The sequence below is a fragment of the Pan paniscus genome, chromosome 7 (assembly GCF_029289425.2).
Source record: "Pan paniscus chromosome 7, NHGRI_mPanPan1-v2.0_pri, whole genome shotgun sequence".
Taxonomy (NCBI): Eukaryota; Metazoa; Chordata; class Mammalia; order Primates; family Hominidae; genus Pan; species Pan paniscus.
Genome location: NC_073256.2, coordinates 37,132,648 through 37,150,171, shown reverse-complemented (window position 1 = coordinate 37,150,171; position 17,524 = coordinate 37,132,648). Strand labels below are relative to the sequence as shown.

At 39.2% G+C, this 17,524-nt stretch overlaps 1 protein-coding gene across 11 annotated transcripts in view; it reads left to right on the top strand.

The window, feature by feature from the left end:
- Positions 1–17,524, top strand: part of PSD3 (pleckstrin and Sec7 domain containing 3) — a 713,864-nt gene that overhangs the window by 575,192 nt on the left and 121,148 nt on the right. For all 11 annotated transcript variants that reach the window (XM_003823634.7, XM_055116331.2, XM_063607125.1 and 8 more), the window contains one exon: positions 11,955–11,998. In XM_003823634.7, coding sequence (XP_003823682.5) covers positions 11,955–11,998 — 44 coding nt within the window. The remainder of the gene's footprint in view (positions 1–11,954; positions 11,999–17,524) is intronic.

Sequence of the window (17,524 nt, the reverse complement as noted above, 5' to 3'; positions counted from 1 at the left end):
TGTGTCTACCTCAGGGTTTGTGGAGGCACCAATGGGCACTCTGTATCTAGCTAATCTGGTGGGGACTTGGAGAATCTTCATGTCTAGCTAAGGGATTGGGAATACACCAATGGGCACTCTGTATCTAGCTCAAGGTTTGTAAATGCACAAATCAGCACCCTTTGTCTAGCTCAAGGTTTGTAAATGCACCAGCCAGCACTTTGTGTCTAGCTCAGGGTTTGTAAATACACCAATCAGCACTCTGTATCTAGCTAATCTAGTGGGTAGGTGGAGAACTTTTGTGTCTAGCTCAGGGATTGTAAATGCACCAGTCAGCACCTTGTCAAGATGGACCAATCAGTTCTCTGTAAAACAGAGCAATCGGCTCTCTGTAAAATGGACCAATCAGCAGGATGTGGGTGGGGCCAGATAAGAGAATAAAAGCAGGCTGCCTGAGCCACCAGTGGCAACTCGCTGGGGTCCCCTTCCATACTGTGGAAGCTTTGTTCTCTCGGTCTTTGCTATAAATCTTGCTGCTGCTGACTCTTTGGGTCCACACTGCCTTTATGAGCTGTAACACTCACCGCAAAGGTCTGCAGCTTCACTCCTGAAGCCAGCAAGACCACGAACCCACCAGAAGGAAAAAACTCCCAACACATCCAGCAAGACCACGAACCCACCGGGAAGAATGAACAAACTCCGGACATGCCTCCTTTAAGAACTGTAACACTGACCGCGAGGGAAGTCAGTGAGACCAAGAACCCACCAATTCTGGACACAATAGCATTCCAATCTGTTTCAAAATTGGTGTCCTCTTTGATAGTGGATGTGCTTGTCTCACCCACAGTAGTTTACATTGCTCTCTCTCTTGCCATACTTGAACATTTGCCAGCCTTGAATAATGTGTGCTTCTAGCTACTTCCCATAAAAAAAAGCAATAGTGAAGCTACATTCCCACTTGGTTGAAATCAGGCTACAGCTGAGTGCTAGCTTTCCTTGTACATGGAACTTTCTCCAAACTCCCGAAGTCTCTCCCTGGCCTTCCTGACTTATCTGTTACGAGATATTTGAGTTGTAACTGTTAGTTTGTTTTTTGATGATGAACCAGCATTTGGAACTTAATGTTCTAATCAGTTCATTAGATGTTTACAGTTGTAACTAGGGGAAAAATTCTTTAAACAGGCAGATCTTGGAGATACTACAGGTTCAGTTCTAGACCACAGCAATAAAACAAATACCGCTATAAAGCAAGCCACAGGAATTTTTTGGTGTCCGTATGCATTTAAAAGTTATGTTTACACAGCTGGGTGAAGTGGCTCACACCTTTAATCACAGAACTTTGGGATGCCAAAGCGGGCGGATCACCTGAGGTCAGGAGTTGAAGACCAGCTTGGCCAACATGGCGAAACCCTCTCTCTACTAAAAATACAAAAATAAACAGGACACATTGGCGTGCCCCTATAATCCCAGCTACTCAGGAGGCTAAGGCAGGAGAATCACTTGAACCCAGGAGGCGGAGGTTGCAGTAAGTGGGGATCGTGCCACACTGCAGTCCAGCCTGGGTGACACACAAGACTCTGTCTCAAAAAAAAAAAGGTATGTTTACACTATACTGTAGTTTATTATGTGTGTCATTGGAGCCTTCAGCAAGTTGTCATCGTTTTGTTTATGGAGGGTCTCACCTTGATGTTGATGGCTGCTGACTAATCAGGGTGGTGGCTGCTGAAGGTTGATATGACTGTGGCAGTTTCTGAAAAGACAATAATTAAGCTTGCTGCATCATTAGTTTTGTTTGTTTGTTTTTTGAGACTGCGTCTCGCTGTCTCATCCAGGCTGGAGTGCGGTGGCACGATCACAGCTCACTGCAGCCTTGATCTCCCAGGCTCAAACAGTCTTCTCACCTTAGCCTCTCAAATAGCTGAGACCATTGGCATGCACGCCACCCACACCCAGCTGTAGACTCTTTCATGAAAGATTTCTGTGTAGCATTTGATGCTGTTTGTTAGCATTTTACCCACAATAGAACTTCATTCAAAAATGCAGTCAGTCCTCTCAAACCCTGCTTCTGCTTTATGAACTATGTTTATTTAATATTCTAAATCCTTTTTTGTCATTTTAACAGTGTTCATAGCATCTTCACCAGGGGTAGTTTCCATCTCAAGAAACTACTTTCTTTGCTCATCCATACAAATCCTCATCTGTTCATGTTTTACCATGAGATTGCAGCAATGCAGTCATATCTTTAGGCTCCACTTCTAATTCTAGCTGTGTTACTGTTTCCACCACATCTGCAGTGACTTCCTCTGCTGAAGTCTCAAACCCCCCAAAGTCATTCCATGAGGGTTGGAATCAACTTCTTCCAAACTCCTGTTGATGTTGATGTTTTGACCTCCCATGAATCACAAATGTTCTTGAAGGCATCCAAAATGGTGAATCCTTTCTAGAAGGTTTTCAGTTTACTTTGCCCATATCCATCAGAGGAATCACTATCTATGGCAGTTACAGCCTTGTGAAATGTATTTAAATAATAAGACTTGGCAGTAGAAATTACTTCTTGATCCATGGTCTACGGAATGGATGTTGTGTTAGCAGGCATGAAAACAACAGTCATCTCCTTGTACATCTCCATCAGAGTTCTTGGGTGACGAGGTGCTCTGTTAATGACCAGTAGCATTTTGAAAGGAATCCTTTTTTCTGAGCAATAGGTCTTGACAATGGACTTAAAATATTTAGCAAACCATCCCGTCAACAGATATTCTGCCATCCTAGCTTTGTTGTTACATTTAAAGAGCAAAGGCAGAGTAAGGGCCTCAGGATTTTCAGAATGATACGTGAGCATTGGCTTCAGTTAAAGTCACCAGCTTCATTGCCCCATTGCCCCTAACAAGAGAGTCAGCCTGACTTTTGAAGCTTTGAAGCCAGGCATTGACTTCTCCCTAGCTATCAAAGTCCTAGATGGCATTATCTTGCAATAAAACACTGTTTTGTATATACTGAAAATCTATTGTTTAGTATAGCCACCTTCATCAGTGATCTTAGCTGGATCTTCTGGATAACTTGGTGCAGCTTCTCCATCACTGGTTGCAGCTTTACCTTGGACTTCTATATTACGGAGTCTGCTTCTTTCCTTAAACCTCATGAACTGACATCTGTTACCTTCAAACTTTTCTTCTGCAGCTTTCTCACTTGTCTCAGCTTTTGCAGGGTGGAAGACAGTTAGGGCCTTGCTCTGAATTAGGCTTTGGCCTTAAGGGACTGTTGTGGCTGATTTAATCTTCTATCCAGACCATTTAAACTTTCTCCATATCAGCAATAAATCTGTTTCACTTTCTTATATTTTGTGTATTCCCTGGAGTAACACTTTTAATTTTCTTCAAGAACTTTTTCTTTTCATTTACAACTTGGTTAACTGGTGCAAGAAACCTCACCTTCAGCCTAGCCTTAGCCTCACTAAGCTTAATCATTTCTAGCTTTTGATTTAAAGTGAGAGTCATGCAACTCTTCCTTTTACTTGAACAGTTAGAGACCATTGCAGGATTACTAATTGGTCTAATTTCAATATTATTGTGTCTTAGGGAACAGCTGGTCAGTGCAGTGCTCAGAACGCATAACATTTAGTAAGTTTACCATCTTACATGGAGATGGTTCATGGCTCCCCAAAACAATTACAGTAGTAACATCAAAGATCACTGATCACCATAGCAAATATAATAATCAAATGTTTGAATTGTGAGAATTGTCGAAATGTGACAGAGAGATACAAAGTGAAACTGTGCTCCTGGAAGAAAATGGCACTGACAGATTTGCTCAAAACAGGGTAGCCACAAACCTTCAAGTTGTAAAGCACTGTAGTATACGTGAAGCTCAGTGAGGCAAAGCACAATACAGTGAGGTATCCCTATACTTAAAACCTTTACTCTACAAAGAACTTAGCAGCAATCTTAATGTTTTGTTTACATTTGGAATAGTGTTATTCATACTAGCATAGTTAAGACACTTTCTCTAAGACACAACAGCCAGTTCAATAGAAGGTAATCTCAAGGTGAAGCAAAAGTAGTTTAGGAGGAATGTGCTGTGTTTGAATACATCTTATTGATCAAGTCCACCCCCAAAATAAATGAATGAATGCATACACACATTAGTAAAAGTTTGAAGTGTTATGTTAGTACAAAAGATAATTAGCAATTACATTTTTATTCGGTTTATTTTTTTGCTTTTTGGCTTTTTGAGACAAAGTCTCATTCTGTCGCCCAGGCTGGAGTGCAGTGGCATGATCTTGGCTCACTAAAACCTCCACCTCCTCGGTTCAAGCAATCCTCCTGCTTCAGCCTCCAAGTAGCTGGGACTACAGGCACGTGTCACCACACCTGGCTAATTTTTGTGTTTTTGGTAAAGGCTGGGTTTCGCCACGTTGGCTAGGCTGGTTTCGAACTCCTGGGCTCAAGTGATCCTCCCTCTGCGGCTCCCAAAGTGCTGGGATTACATTTGTGAGCCACTGCGCCCGGCCTTCACTTTCAGGTTTGATTTTGTGCATCCCCAGAGATGCTGGCCATATTCTTTGGCAGGTGTGTTTAGTTAGTATTGTCTTTGGCTACCTTATTTTTCTTCAGTAATAATGAAGAAATGGTGGTTCAAACTGTTGTAGCTCAGAAAGGTGCATTTGACAAGAGGCAGTCAGAGTCCCATTGCTCCCCTTCCCCCACCTCATAACATTTCTCTGGCTTTCTTGCTATAGCTCCCACTCCCTCTCCTATTCTTGTTCGTTCATTTGCAATTTTAAAATGTGCATTTATTAATCTGTAAAAGCTGTGCCTGGGATTTGAGAGCAGGTAGTGATGTTATTGATCAAAAACCGTGGCAAAAAATATTTAGTGAGGAACACAGGAAAAGGGAGCAGAGACTAAAGAAAGGACTAGTTTGGGAGTTTGGCTGGGTGATAGCTAAGGTCTTTCTCAAGTAGAATTGTAAAATAGTAGATCTGGAAGGGGGCAAAGAACACTAACTTTATGCAGCCCTCTCCTGTTGCGTGTAAAGAAAATGAGGGCCAGGTAAATTGATTTGTCTTAAATGTACAAGTCAGTGACAGGTGCCCCACCCACTCGTTTCAAATTCTTTGCTCATAAGATTGGATCTGTTCTCTCTTTTATCAAATTTTTCTCTCAAGAAAATATGTATAACATGTCACATATTAGATACTGTGTGTGAAAGTGTCTCGCACATTGTAAGTAGGAAAAAAATTAGTTGACTCCATTAGCTGACTAATTCTTCACTAGGTAAAGTTCAGTCAGGGTTAACAGCACATTTTGTATTCCTTATATAAGAGGCCTCTGAAGACAGAACAGATTCATCTGTACCTAGCATAATGCCTCCCTAGCCTCTGGAATGTGCTTAAAAATGATTACATGATGAATTATACATACTAATTATACTTCAGATTCTCTTTCAATAAGATAAGGGCTTGAAAATTAATTTTCTAGTGTTCATTAATACGAATTTGTGCTGGGACATCTATTCATGGTTAGGTGGTTTTGGGACTGTGACTGGGTTTGGAAGTACATCACAACACAAGATTAATTGCCCAAGATACAGATTTCAGCTCTGTTTACATGTTGACTCGATTTCAAAACTACATCTAACCATAGAAGTGAAAAGAAAAAAAAAATTCAAGCATGTTCTGTTACCCTAAATAAGAGCTGAAAAGATGAATGTTGACCAGGTTGCTTATGAATATACATTCTCTAATGTGGCACTCTTTAAACTTGGGCATATGAAAACTGTCCTGTGGGTATGGGAGAACACGAATAGCTTAAAGGGAATCCATTTCCAGAAACTCATCTTCTGTATGTACTTCTCCCTAAAATGGATCTACCTGTGAATTCTCTTGTGGTCAAGTCTTCAGGCTATTTCTCCTTTTGCATCTCTGCTTAACAATTGCCCTTTGCCACTTAAGAAAAAAAAGTCATAACCCTCACCTATAACCTTATTTGGTACATCGCAAGGTGTAAGGACCTCCACTGGTGGGGAGGGGGCAAAAAAAGAGTCAATTCCCAGTCCTAGTTTTGGAGAAGCTTCCTATAGTGAGAGATAGTGCAGTTTTTCAATATTATTTTAAGGCATAGAGACGATAATAAAAGTTGAAGACCATTGCAAAGTATTTTGAGTTTTTCTAACCATTTTGATATTCATCTAATAACTGGTTTTATCATTAATTTTTAACCAATGTCTTTTTCAAACATGCTCTTTCTCTGATAACACTGCCAGAGTGGTGCATATTTAATTCTATACTTAACAGTCTGCTTGATCTAAGTATCTGCATGAGAGCCAGCATAGCATTTGAAAGAGGGAATTGTGGTATGGATGGTGTCATAATTCTTTCTGAGTACAAATTCCACTGCGGTCACTGTCAGTTTCACTGAAACTGGAAGCTGTGATATCCTCCATACTTTTCATAATGATTCAGGAACCGCAGAGAAAAAAATTAATTGGAGTTTAGTGATGATTGAACTAAAATACACGAATTCCATCAACTGTGCAAAATATGTTGGAGAGAGAAAGAGAGACTCACGGTTACACAATGCATGGTAATGTAGAAAAGCTTCAGAGAGCCCTGTGTGGGCTGGCAATGACAGCACTAAAGCCTTGAATAAAATTGCATTTTATCGTCTCTGAGAAGCAACCAAAAGTGAGGAACAAAGACTTAAAAGTAAATTTAGACCAGAATATGTTTACCTCTGTAATTTAAGCAATTTTCTTTGCTTTCTCATTCTTAAAAATGATGATCTTCAAATTCAAAGAGTCATTCTGTCCTGGCTAGTGTCAAGAGAGGTGTGTGGTTGTGATCTGGCTCTGGGGTTAAGTTACAGAAATTGCAGTTAGATAAAAGATGGGTAAGCTTGCAAAGCAGTGATTTTTTAACCAAAGCTTCCAATCAGAGTTACATGTGGAGCATTTAGAAATATTCACGCAGTTTCCTCATCCAAGGAGCTGATGTGGTAGATCTAGGACAGGGCACAATAATCAGTGTTTTTAAAAATTCCTCGGTTGATTTTCGCGTGCACCGTCACATCTTTAGATAAGACCACCGTGGGGAAAGACTGTTTGTCCTAGGGACTGACCCTGGAACTATTTCCTGAAATCCACCTGTGGGTATATCGTCATTCTTTGCTAGGTATCTGCTATTCTCTAGTACGCTAGAGTATTAGTTTCCTCGGGCTGCTGAAACAAATTACCACAAACTTGGTGTCTTAAAAAACAGAAATGCATTCTCACAATTGCAGAGGCCAGAAGTCTGAAATCAAGAGGTCAACAGGGCTTTTTACCCTCTGGAGGGTTCAGGGGAAAAGTCTCTTCCTCGCCTCTTCTAACCTCTGGTGGTCGCCAGCATTCTTTGACTTACATGTGTATTACTCTAATTTCCATATTCCTCTTCATGATGCCTTCTTTTCTTTCTTAAATCTCCGTCTGCCTTCTATAAAGACACTTGTGATTGCATTTAGAGCCCACCCACGTACGTTCCCCATCTCAAGTTCTTTAACTTAATCACATCTTTAAAGTTTTTGCCATATAAGGTAACATTCACAAGTTCTAGAGATTGGGACCTGGACATTGGGGGTGCCATTCTTCAGCCTTCCACAGTGAGTTATCGCTTCACTGTATGTATTCATGTGGGCTGCCCTGTCCCATTAAGGTCCATGTGGTAACTTTCTCCACTTAGCTCTAACTACCAGTCCATAGCATTGTTTCTCCCCAAAACCTGCCCTCTCGGGGCTAGGCCAGATAACCCATCACATAGCTGGAGATAAGTTGTTTTTCTCAGCCATAGACTATGCCTCCAGTTTTAGCCATTCTCATGACAAATGCCTTTGGTCCTAAATGGACTAAGAGTATAGGATCAGTGCAGCCAGCCCATCATCCTCACTGACAAAGGCACTTCAAGCATGTGTCCTAGCAACGGTGGCTCTTTAAAGCTCATCTTTTAAGAATAGAACATTACCAGATTATTTGAATATATTCTAAGAGAGGCACAAGTCTTATTATCTTTTCAAATGGGCTCTGACTTTGGCCAGGCATATACGATGCTATAAGGTTTGGTCTTAGGAGGACACAATGTACTTAGTTGATGTAAACATGAAGTGTTATTTACTTGAGTCAGTGTTTGTGAAAAACAAGTTATGGAATGTGGAGAGAAGTTAATTAACATGGGATTTCATTTCCTCATCCGTATAAGGAAACCTTTGTTTCATGATCTCTGAGTTCAGTTCTGAAATCCCATTTTGTTGGTTCTTCCCTTACCATCAGAAAGGAGAAATAGGTGCTAGTGCAGATGCATTTTAGAGGAGATGGCAAGAGGCTCATGAATGAAGACCCTGCTGAAGTTTGAGTTGATGAATATTCAATGGCATTAATTTGTTCTATTGTTTAATTTTCTCTAGTAGTGCTGAATTAGTCACATACAAATTGGGGAGGCTGCGAAGTTCAGGAGGATTATTAGTGGCTAGGTCAGTGCTACCCTTCATTAATACCCACCTCCCCACAACCCCCTAGTCCCCTTGGCTTCAGAGATGGGCCGAGTCATAGAACTTTCTCCTAGCCACACAGATCTGTCTATGGGAAGGATAGGTGAACTGAACCTCTCCTGGGAACTTTCATAGTGGAGCTGGGAGAAATAACTAGTTTGTTGTTGTTACTATTGAGAGAGACAAGCTGTGAAAAGGTGTTGCTTGTTTTGGATGTGTTTCTTGTGTAGTGGAGAAACAAGGACTGCAGATGGTTGGGGTAGAAAGAGGCGAATTGAGATGAGAGAGAAATTCCTGGATCCCTGAGGCTACTACAGCATACTTTTTTATGATCTGACTACATTAATTATTAGGCCTCCTTACCCTTAAGGTAGTGTTTAGGTATTTGACATTTGAAAGTAAAAGAAATCTTAACTAATCTGTAGGATTTTCATACGGAGAAATCAGAGTAGGATTGATCAAGAGTTATATAGGTGTAACCACAGCTACTTAGAAGGCTAAGGCAAGAGGATCCCTAGAGCCCAGGATTTTGAGGCTGCAGTGAGCTATGACTGCACCACTGTACTCCAGCCCGGGTGACCAAGCAAGACCCTGCCTCAAAAAAAAAAAAAAAAAGAATTATATAGTATCTATTAATATTTTCATGTACAACAGCAGAACAAAGAAATCGAAGATACTAACTAGACTGGTGGAGGTGAGAGACTATGACGTCTAGGCTACACGGGAAAGGAAGTAATGACTGCCAGGCTAGAGATAAAGAAGAATCAAGGGAATTCATTTCTTAACTAGGCTGAGTAGATAAAAAGATGGGAAGTTGTGTTGAGAGTGTATTTAAGTTTTGGATGCATTTGTAAAGCGTCTTCCTTTTATTAAGAAAAATATTGAATTGTGATAAAGCACTACAAAGAACAAGGAAAATTCTTTGCAATTTTGCAGTTGAAAAGAATAGGGATGACACCCACTGTTTGGATTCGGCATGCTACAAAAAAAAATCTATTCTATGTTATTTACACAGTGAGAGGACTTGACCTGCAATACTGTAAGTCTGTGGAATTCGGCAAGATGCTTTATAATAGATTATCTTCATGAGATATCTGACTGATTGAATAGCAAGAATTTTTAAATTTACAATTCTACTTCTCTTTAAACAAAATATTCTTGAGGGAAAAAGTATTTGAAAAAATTTGTGCTAGAACAGAAATGAATGTATTAGAAAAATTTTAGATGTTTAGCTGTCATTTAAACTGTCTACCTTTATGAACAGATTTTTTAATAATCTTTGCCACATTGTGAATTACTCTGGGTAATATTGGGTATGATAGTAGCATCTAAAGAACCTTTAATGATCTGTCTCTTTTCATTTGTAGTTTCTCAGCCCACTGTTACTTGTGGGTTCAAAATGGCTCATGCAAGTAATATAATTCATTTAAAAGGCGTTTATCCAACGAAAGCCCTCCTGAGATTTGAGCCAGATTTCAACTCTCTCTGCACTTCCATAGGTGTTCAGCCTCCTGATACATTAACTATATCATAGATTGGATCTCTTCAGTAATCCTGAGTTCTTCAAAACAAATATCCAATTTATAGCATGGTCTTTGTGCCTCAGTATACTCCATATTTTAATTGTATGTTCTATCCGTTTTGTGTTTGAGAATACCTATCATGTCCTGAAAAATATAAAATATGACCTGGTTTTTATTAGCTACTGTAATATTTCAATAGTTGAATTGACTATTAAAGCCACAATTGAGAACTTTCATGAAGTTTGTCAAGATACTGGCTAAGAATACACTTATTGAGTCGTAAATAATATAAATTCTACAACTTAAATAAATTTGTACTGAATTTGGAAGTATTTTGCTGAAAAGTGAATTCACTATTGGTGTGTATTGTTTGCTTACACACATGTAAACACTTGAATGAGACAATGTTAAGGGTGAAAGGATAGAAATACAAGGCAGTTCCGCTCTGCTGTGCTGCTTGGACAACTTTCTGAACCTGCCTTTTCTCGTTTGAAAGACAAGAGGTTAGATGACATGTGATCCCCCTTTTTTCTATCTCAGAGTAAATGAACTCTTGGCTAAGCCTTCAAGTTCTAATTGATCCAAGTCATTCTTTGAGGAAAAATGTTCCAACATCATCATCATATTGTTATGCATACCGTTATTTTGTTAAATATAATTTGCTCTTGTGGTTTTGTACCTTAGAAATGCATTTGTGTGTTCCTTATAACATCTTACTTAAAATTCAAAGGTAAAGCTAGACACTGTGGCATATGCCTGTAGTCCCAGCTGTTCAGGAAGCTGAGGCAGGAGAATCACTTGAGCCCTGGAGTTTGAGGCTGTTGTGCACTATTATCATGATTGTGAATAGTCACTGCACTGCAGCCTGGGCAACACAGCAACACCCTGTCTCTTAAAAAAATGTTTCTCGGTAGTTGGTATAGTGGAACAAGCTCACTACAAGGACCTTTGTAATGCTAGAGCTGGGAGGATCAGGGTGGCAGTCTTGTGCTGACTTTACCATTATTGTTACCAAGGGTCTAAAGAAGCTTTTTATCCAATCTGCCACAACCACACACACCCACAATGTAATACTTAACTGTAAGGCAGAATTGGGATGTTACATTTATAATAAAAACTGTTTAAGTCAGTGGTATCGAAACTCTAAAACTATTCTAAGATGCTTTTCCATGTCTGGCTTCAGTCCCCCTACCATGTATCTTACTCTTTAATTTGCCATGAAAACAATTCTATTTCTTTCATTAATGAAAAAAAAAAAAAAGCAGCCAGGCGCAGTGGCTCATGCCTCTAATCCCAGCACTTTGGGAGGCTGAGGCGGGTGGATCACCTGAGATCAGGAGTTCATGACCAGTCTGACCAACATGGTGAAACCCCGTCTCTACTAAAAATACAAAAATTAGCCAGGTGTGGTGGCACACGCCTGTAATCCCAGCTACTCGGGAGGCTGAAGCAAGAGAATCACCTGAACCCAGGAGGCAGAGGTTGTAGTGAGGCAAGATTGTGCCGTTGCACTCCAGCCTGGGCAATGGAGTGAGACTCCGTCTGAAAAAAAAGAAGAAAAGAAAAAAGTATGAGTACTCCACTGTCCAACTGAGTGAAACTACAAGACCATATTTTCAATATGAGAAATAGCATGCACAGTATAATTTTAATCACATCCTAATATTTTACTATAATGAAACATAGTACAGTACTGTGCCTTATTGATACAAGACAGTTTTAACTTTGTGAAAGTCTCTTTGTTTCATGAAACGTTCGTTGTTCACCCAATGCTCATTTGCCTCCCCATGTATTCTTCACCTTTCTAAAATCAAGGTGACTGACAAGGGGGGCTTCGTGCCTATCCTTTTATGAAGGAATTACTTGGTCATTTGCTGAATTCAAAATGTGGAACAGAATGGAAAGAATAATTTGATCTCATTTTCTCTCTTTACAGGCTCTGTACAACTCAATCAAGAATGAGAAGCTTGAATGGGCAGTGTAAGTGTGCTGGACGTCAGCCTTTTAATAATGAACTACTCACTTTTTTCCTACTGTCTTTATGCCTTGGAAGTGATCTTAGAGAAGGATTAAATATGCATTGCCAATTCTCATTTTACACCAAGTGTCTTACCTACTTTGGCTTTATACAAGTAAACCCAGATACAAGTAAAACCTATTTCGGTTTTATACAAGTAAACCCAGAGTATCCTGTGGTTTTTTAGTACTCAGTGTGTTCCTATTCTGCTTTTAAAATGGTTGCTGTACCTGTAGGTAATTAATTATCTTTTAATTTTTTTTTTTTTGAGGCGGAGTCTGGCTTTGTCGCCCAGGCTGGAGTGCAGTGGCGCAATCTCGGCTCACTGCAAGCTCTGCCTCCTGGGTTCACGCCATTCTCCTGCCTCAGCCTCCTGAGTAGCTGGGACTACAGGTGCCCACTACCACTCCCAGCTAATTTTTTTTTTTTGCATTTTTAGTAGAGACGGGGTTTCACAGTGTTAGCCAGGATGGTCTCGATCTCCTGACCTTGTGATCCGCCTGCCTCGGCCTCCCAAAGTGCTGGGATTACAGGAGTGAGCCACCGCGCCCGGCCTTAAATTTATCTTTTAAAAAGTAACATTCTAAAAGAAAAATCTGCTGATGAATAGCGTGTATTCCAAAATGTAATACAAATGGTTTTGGTATCACCCACTTATTTTAATTATCTACTTCCTATCATCATAGATCATGGCTTTTCAGGTTTATTTCCTATGATACTAATCATACTAGGACACTGATAGATACTAAGCACAAAACAACAACAGCAACCAAAAAAAGGTTCTCTGAATGGAACAAGCTTGGGAGATGATGGATTGAATAAAGCTTATTTAAACCTCAGAACTTCTAGGAGCTTATCCAATGCCAATGTGTGTTATCAGTCCCCAAGAGAGGAATAGAATGTGTAATGTTTCCTGATTCTCTTTGACAGTAAAATATAGTGTTTCAGGGTACATACTTTGAGAAATACTATTAAAGATGAAGTACACCTAGGTCTACGTAGAACAATACCACTGTTGTTAAAATTTCGCTAATCAATATAGCAGTTCAAAATTTTAATTTTTATAAAATTATTATGGAAGAATATGAAATTTTTAATCACATTACCAGAATATTAGGTCAAAATGTGTTTTTTGTAATTAGAACTTTGTGGATTTTATTTTTTATTTTTACTAAGTATTCATAAGTATTGTTTTACCACGTGACCTAACACAGCATTCTACGATGAACTCGGGTTTACAGAATCATAACTTGGGAGATAAAACTTGTTCTGTTATCTGCACGTTGGAGGAACATGGGTTAGTAGTTGACTATGTATTACATATAATGTGCAGGAATTTATTTTTGAAGTATCAGCACCACTTGAATTGCGTCTACTCACTGTAGAGTCATGGTCCTATTGCAAGTTAGGGAGTCAAAAGTTAAGACTTTAATATTTGCATACATATATGTATGGCTTATGTGTCTGTATGTATATTCATGATGAGACTTATTTAAAGGCAGCGTGCTATTTCAAGGAAGACTGATCATTAAGAATTCATGGTCTACTATCAAAGGTGATCATTCTTCTTTAGGCTTATTTCTCATGAACAAAAGTGGGTTTGATAGGAAAATTTTGTGAAGGATATAGTAAGAATCTTGATGAAATGCAAAAAGGACATCCTGACATACGCAGAATATGCAGTCTAGAGAAAATAAATAAAAATGGCATCATCATATTCACTCTGGGCAAGAGAATACATTGAAGATTCTTTTATGAAGTTATTTTAAAAACAAATACATATACTCTTGAGGACCTGTTTTGTAAATCTAGGTTTTTTTTTTGAATTTGTTACAGCAGATTTTATTTATTCATTTATAGGTAGTCAGAGTTTGATGCAAGAAAGCTATGTCTTGCGTGTTACCCAAGGGTGGAGGGGCGGGAGTTTACCCAGTAACTGGCTTCTTCTTGTGAAGTTAGCAGAGCATCTTGTTCAGAAGCCTGGATTTCAGAGTCAGATAAATTTTGTTGTGAATTACAGCTTTTTCATGTAGTAGCTGGTTCACTGACCAAGTTAACCTGTAGTCCTCAGTTTCCTCTTTTGCAAGACTGAGCAATTATTGAGTCTCATGTAACCTTCAGGATGATACTGAAATGTTCGAAAACACTGAACATAAGGCAAGTTGCTATTCAATTGATGCCTGATGCTGTAGCTTTCAAAGCCCCAATTTCTTTTTTTTTTTGTCTTTTTTCCTTTTTCTCTCTTGTTCATATGCATATACATAGACTACATTTTTATACGTTGTCAAGAATTAGAAGAAGACACTATAGTGGTTATCATATAATTAACTTTCTATCTTCACCTATAAAATGAAGGAATTGGATGAAATGATCACAAGTATTTTTTCTAGTTCTAATATTCTGTAAATTTCTGAGTTTTGCCATATTTCAATGTTTCCTCCTGTGGAAGAAGTACTGCTCTATCAAGCAGATATAAAACAAAGGGATTATGGGTCAACTAAGTCTTGAAATAAATGCCAGCTCAAACAAAATTAAACAGATCTCTCTGTTATCAGCCTGTTCAATCAACGTACATCTTGAATTTCTGCAGGAGAAATTTGAATTTAAAAACCTGATGTACATTTTGAATTTCTGTAGGAAATAAATGGCCAATACCCCAATTTATTAAATCACTGAATCTTATTTTTATCTTAAAGCACCTTTTAACGTCTACTAAAACTGGTGCTTTTTATTTAGAACACAATTCTGAGAACACTGACATGTATCAGTGTATGTGATCCTTTAGAAAAGGAACTAAGCAGCTGGGCACGGTGGCTCACGCCTGTAATCCCAACACTTTGGGAGGCTGAGGAGCGTGGATCACTTGAGGTCAGGAGTTCGAGACCAGCCTGGCCAACATGGTGAAACTTCATCTCTACTAAAAATACAAAAATTAGCTGGGCGTGGTGGCGTGCACTTGTAATCCCAGCTACTCAGGAGGCTGAGGTAGGAGAATTGCTTGAACCCAAGAAGCAGAGGTTGCAGTGAGCTGAGATTGTGCCACTATACCCCAGCCTGGGTGACAGAGTGAGACTTGGTCTCAAAAAAAAAAAAAACACTAAGCTTTTTCCTTGATAAAAGTATATGTACATAGATATAATTATTTATAACACTGTGCTCTCCCGTTTCTCCCATACCTCTCTAACTAGACTTTCTCTGACCCATTTTCCTCGTATTATCCCTTAGTGTTAGATGGACACTTAGAATTCTCTTCTTCCAATGTAGTCTCCTCCTCAGCAATTGCAATTCACTCTTAAAACTTCTGCCATTTCTGTAAAAATTCTTCCTATATATATACAGCTCTGACCTCTTTCCCAAGTTTCAATTCAGTGTTTGCATTTTCCTGCAGGATGTTTCTGCTGGCACTTAGCGCTCATCATCTGTCTCCAAACTTGTCGTGTGTGCTCCATTTCTGTTAATGACACCAGTGTTTCCGGCTTACCTGGATTTTAGCCTTTACATCATCTTTGACACCCTCCCACGCCACCACTTCGAACCCCTGCAGAAATGGCTCCAAACAGCATCTTTCCTCTTCACTGCTGCCATTCTTTTGTTTTTCAGGCATTTATAGTGTTTGCCTCCTCAACAAGGCCTTCTGTCTCCAGTCTTCCCTGTACTTTAACCTCTGTGAAGTTCCTATGTGCTGTAAAACTTTAATTAGGCCCTTCACGTTCTGCCAATAATTGATTTTGTTCTCCATTCAGTGTTCGTGAAGTCACCTCTGCTAGGAACCTGTGTCCCATAATCCTTTTATGTTCAAAGCCTATCATCCTTCACAGTCCAGCTCCTATTCCATCTGTTTTCTTGAAGTTTTTTCTGATCTTGCTAACCAGAAGTATGATCTCAGCCTTAAGCTTCCATTTTACTTTATCTAATGACACCAGCAGTTTCTACACCCCATTATGGTTATTTGTAGTAACGTGCCATTAGATTGTAAGCTCTTTAAGGAAATGATACATGTCTGGATTTGTCCCTTTATCTCCTCTGTTGCTGATCATAGTGTTTATATGTAATGAAGGCTCCATAAAAGGCTATAGAAAGGATGTTAATGGTAATGAAGGAACCACATTTCTTAAAAGATAACCCTACAATGTGTAGTTTAGAAAATAGTTAAAGGAAAGGTGGTGATGCTGCAAAGTTTGTAGGATAATGCATGGAAGACTTGCGCAGGAGGCATCTTGATGTGGATGTTAGAACCTTAGAGGAAATCACGATAGAATTATTGAATGTTAGAACCGGAGAATGTTATAACTGTTATAAACCTTATAGGTTTTTATATCATTGGTTTTCTGACTGGGTTCAGTGTAACCTTGGGTTACAGGGAGATGCCTTGGGGCCTTACCTGGGAGTGTGTCTGAAAATTGTTGGGGACCCAGTTCTGCTTCCTTAAGTATTATGCCTAGTTCAACTGATCAAAACAGCTCCACTTATATCTCTTTTGAATGTATGTATAGGGTTCTATTTAATATTTTTAAGGTATATGTTCTTTAAAAATTTTTTGAAAGGTACTTATGTAGTCCATTGTTGTTACTTTATATATGGGGAAAATTAATTCAAGAAGTGTTCATCAATAGGTCCAAGTCCAGTATGGTGGGAAGGCTAGGATTTTTCCCAGCTGTTATGGCCTCCTATGGCACCACCATGCTGCCTGGCATCTCTGTAGCCACCCCGTCTTATAAAGTCTTTGAAGAGCAGAGATTGAGTCTGAATGTTTCTGTGCTAGCCTTTGATACAGTGCACATTAAGAGAATGGTGTATCAATTTGCTAGTCTCATTAAATGCTCATAGAATTACTAGAGTTTTTCCTTAAGTTAGTAGCAAGGATCATTTATTTATTCATCTATTCTGCAATCTCTATCCAGCTTCTCCTGTGCCTGGCCCCGTGCTGTGCCCTAGATAACAAATATGAATAAGACACAGATCCTTGCCTAATGAGAACACAATCTGAGATTGAGGGGAGAGGGAGGACTGTACAAAGATAAAAATACAAAAATTGTAATGAAGAGTGCAGTGAGTCAAATTGATTTGTGGAAGGTCTCAGCTACGTCATATAGGACCATGACCATTTGCGTTTCCAAGTTCCTTTGCTCAATTGTTCATTATTAGTGAAGCATCTATTTGTTGAACTACTTGCATCATGCAGCCTGCTGATAATTTGGGGAGGAAAAAACTATACAAGGCATTGAGGCATTTTTCTTGGCTTTAAAAAATTTCCAGTCTAAGTGATAAACAAAATGAGTAATTACTCTTTGTGATTGGGATGGCGTAGGATGAGGTGAGTTGAGGTGGATATGGGAGTTTATATCTTATGTTGGAATTGTTTAAAATGTATCTGCATGAGGATCTTCAGAAAATACAACAATTAACACAAATAGGAAAATAAAGTAAGTTCAGTATTGTCTATTAGGAAAATTAATGTTCTTCTCTTTCATCCTTTGACTTTCATGTTT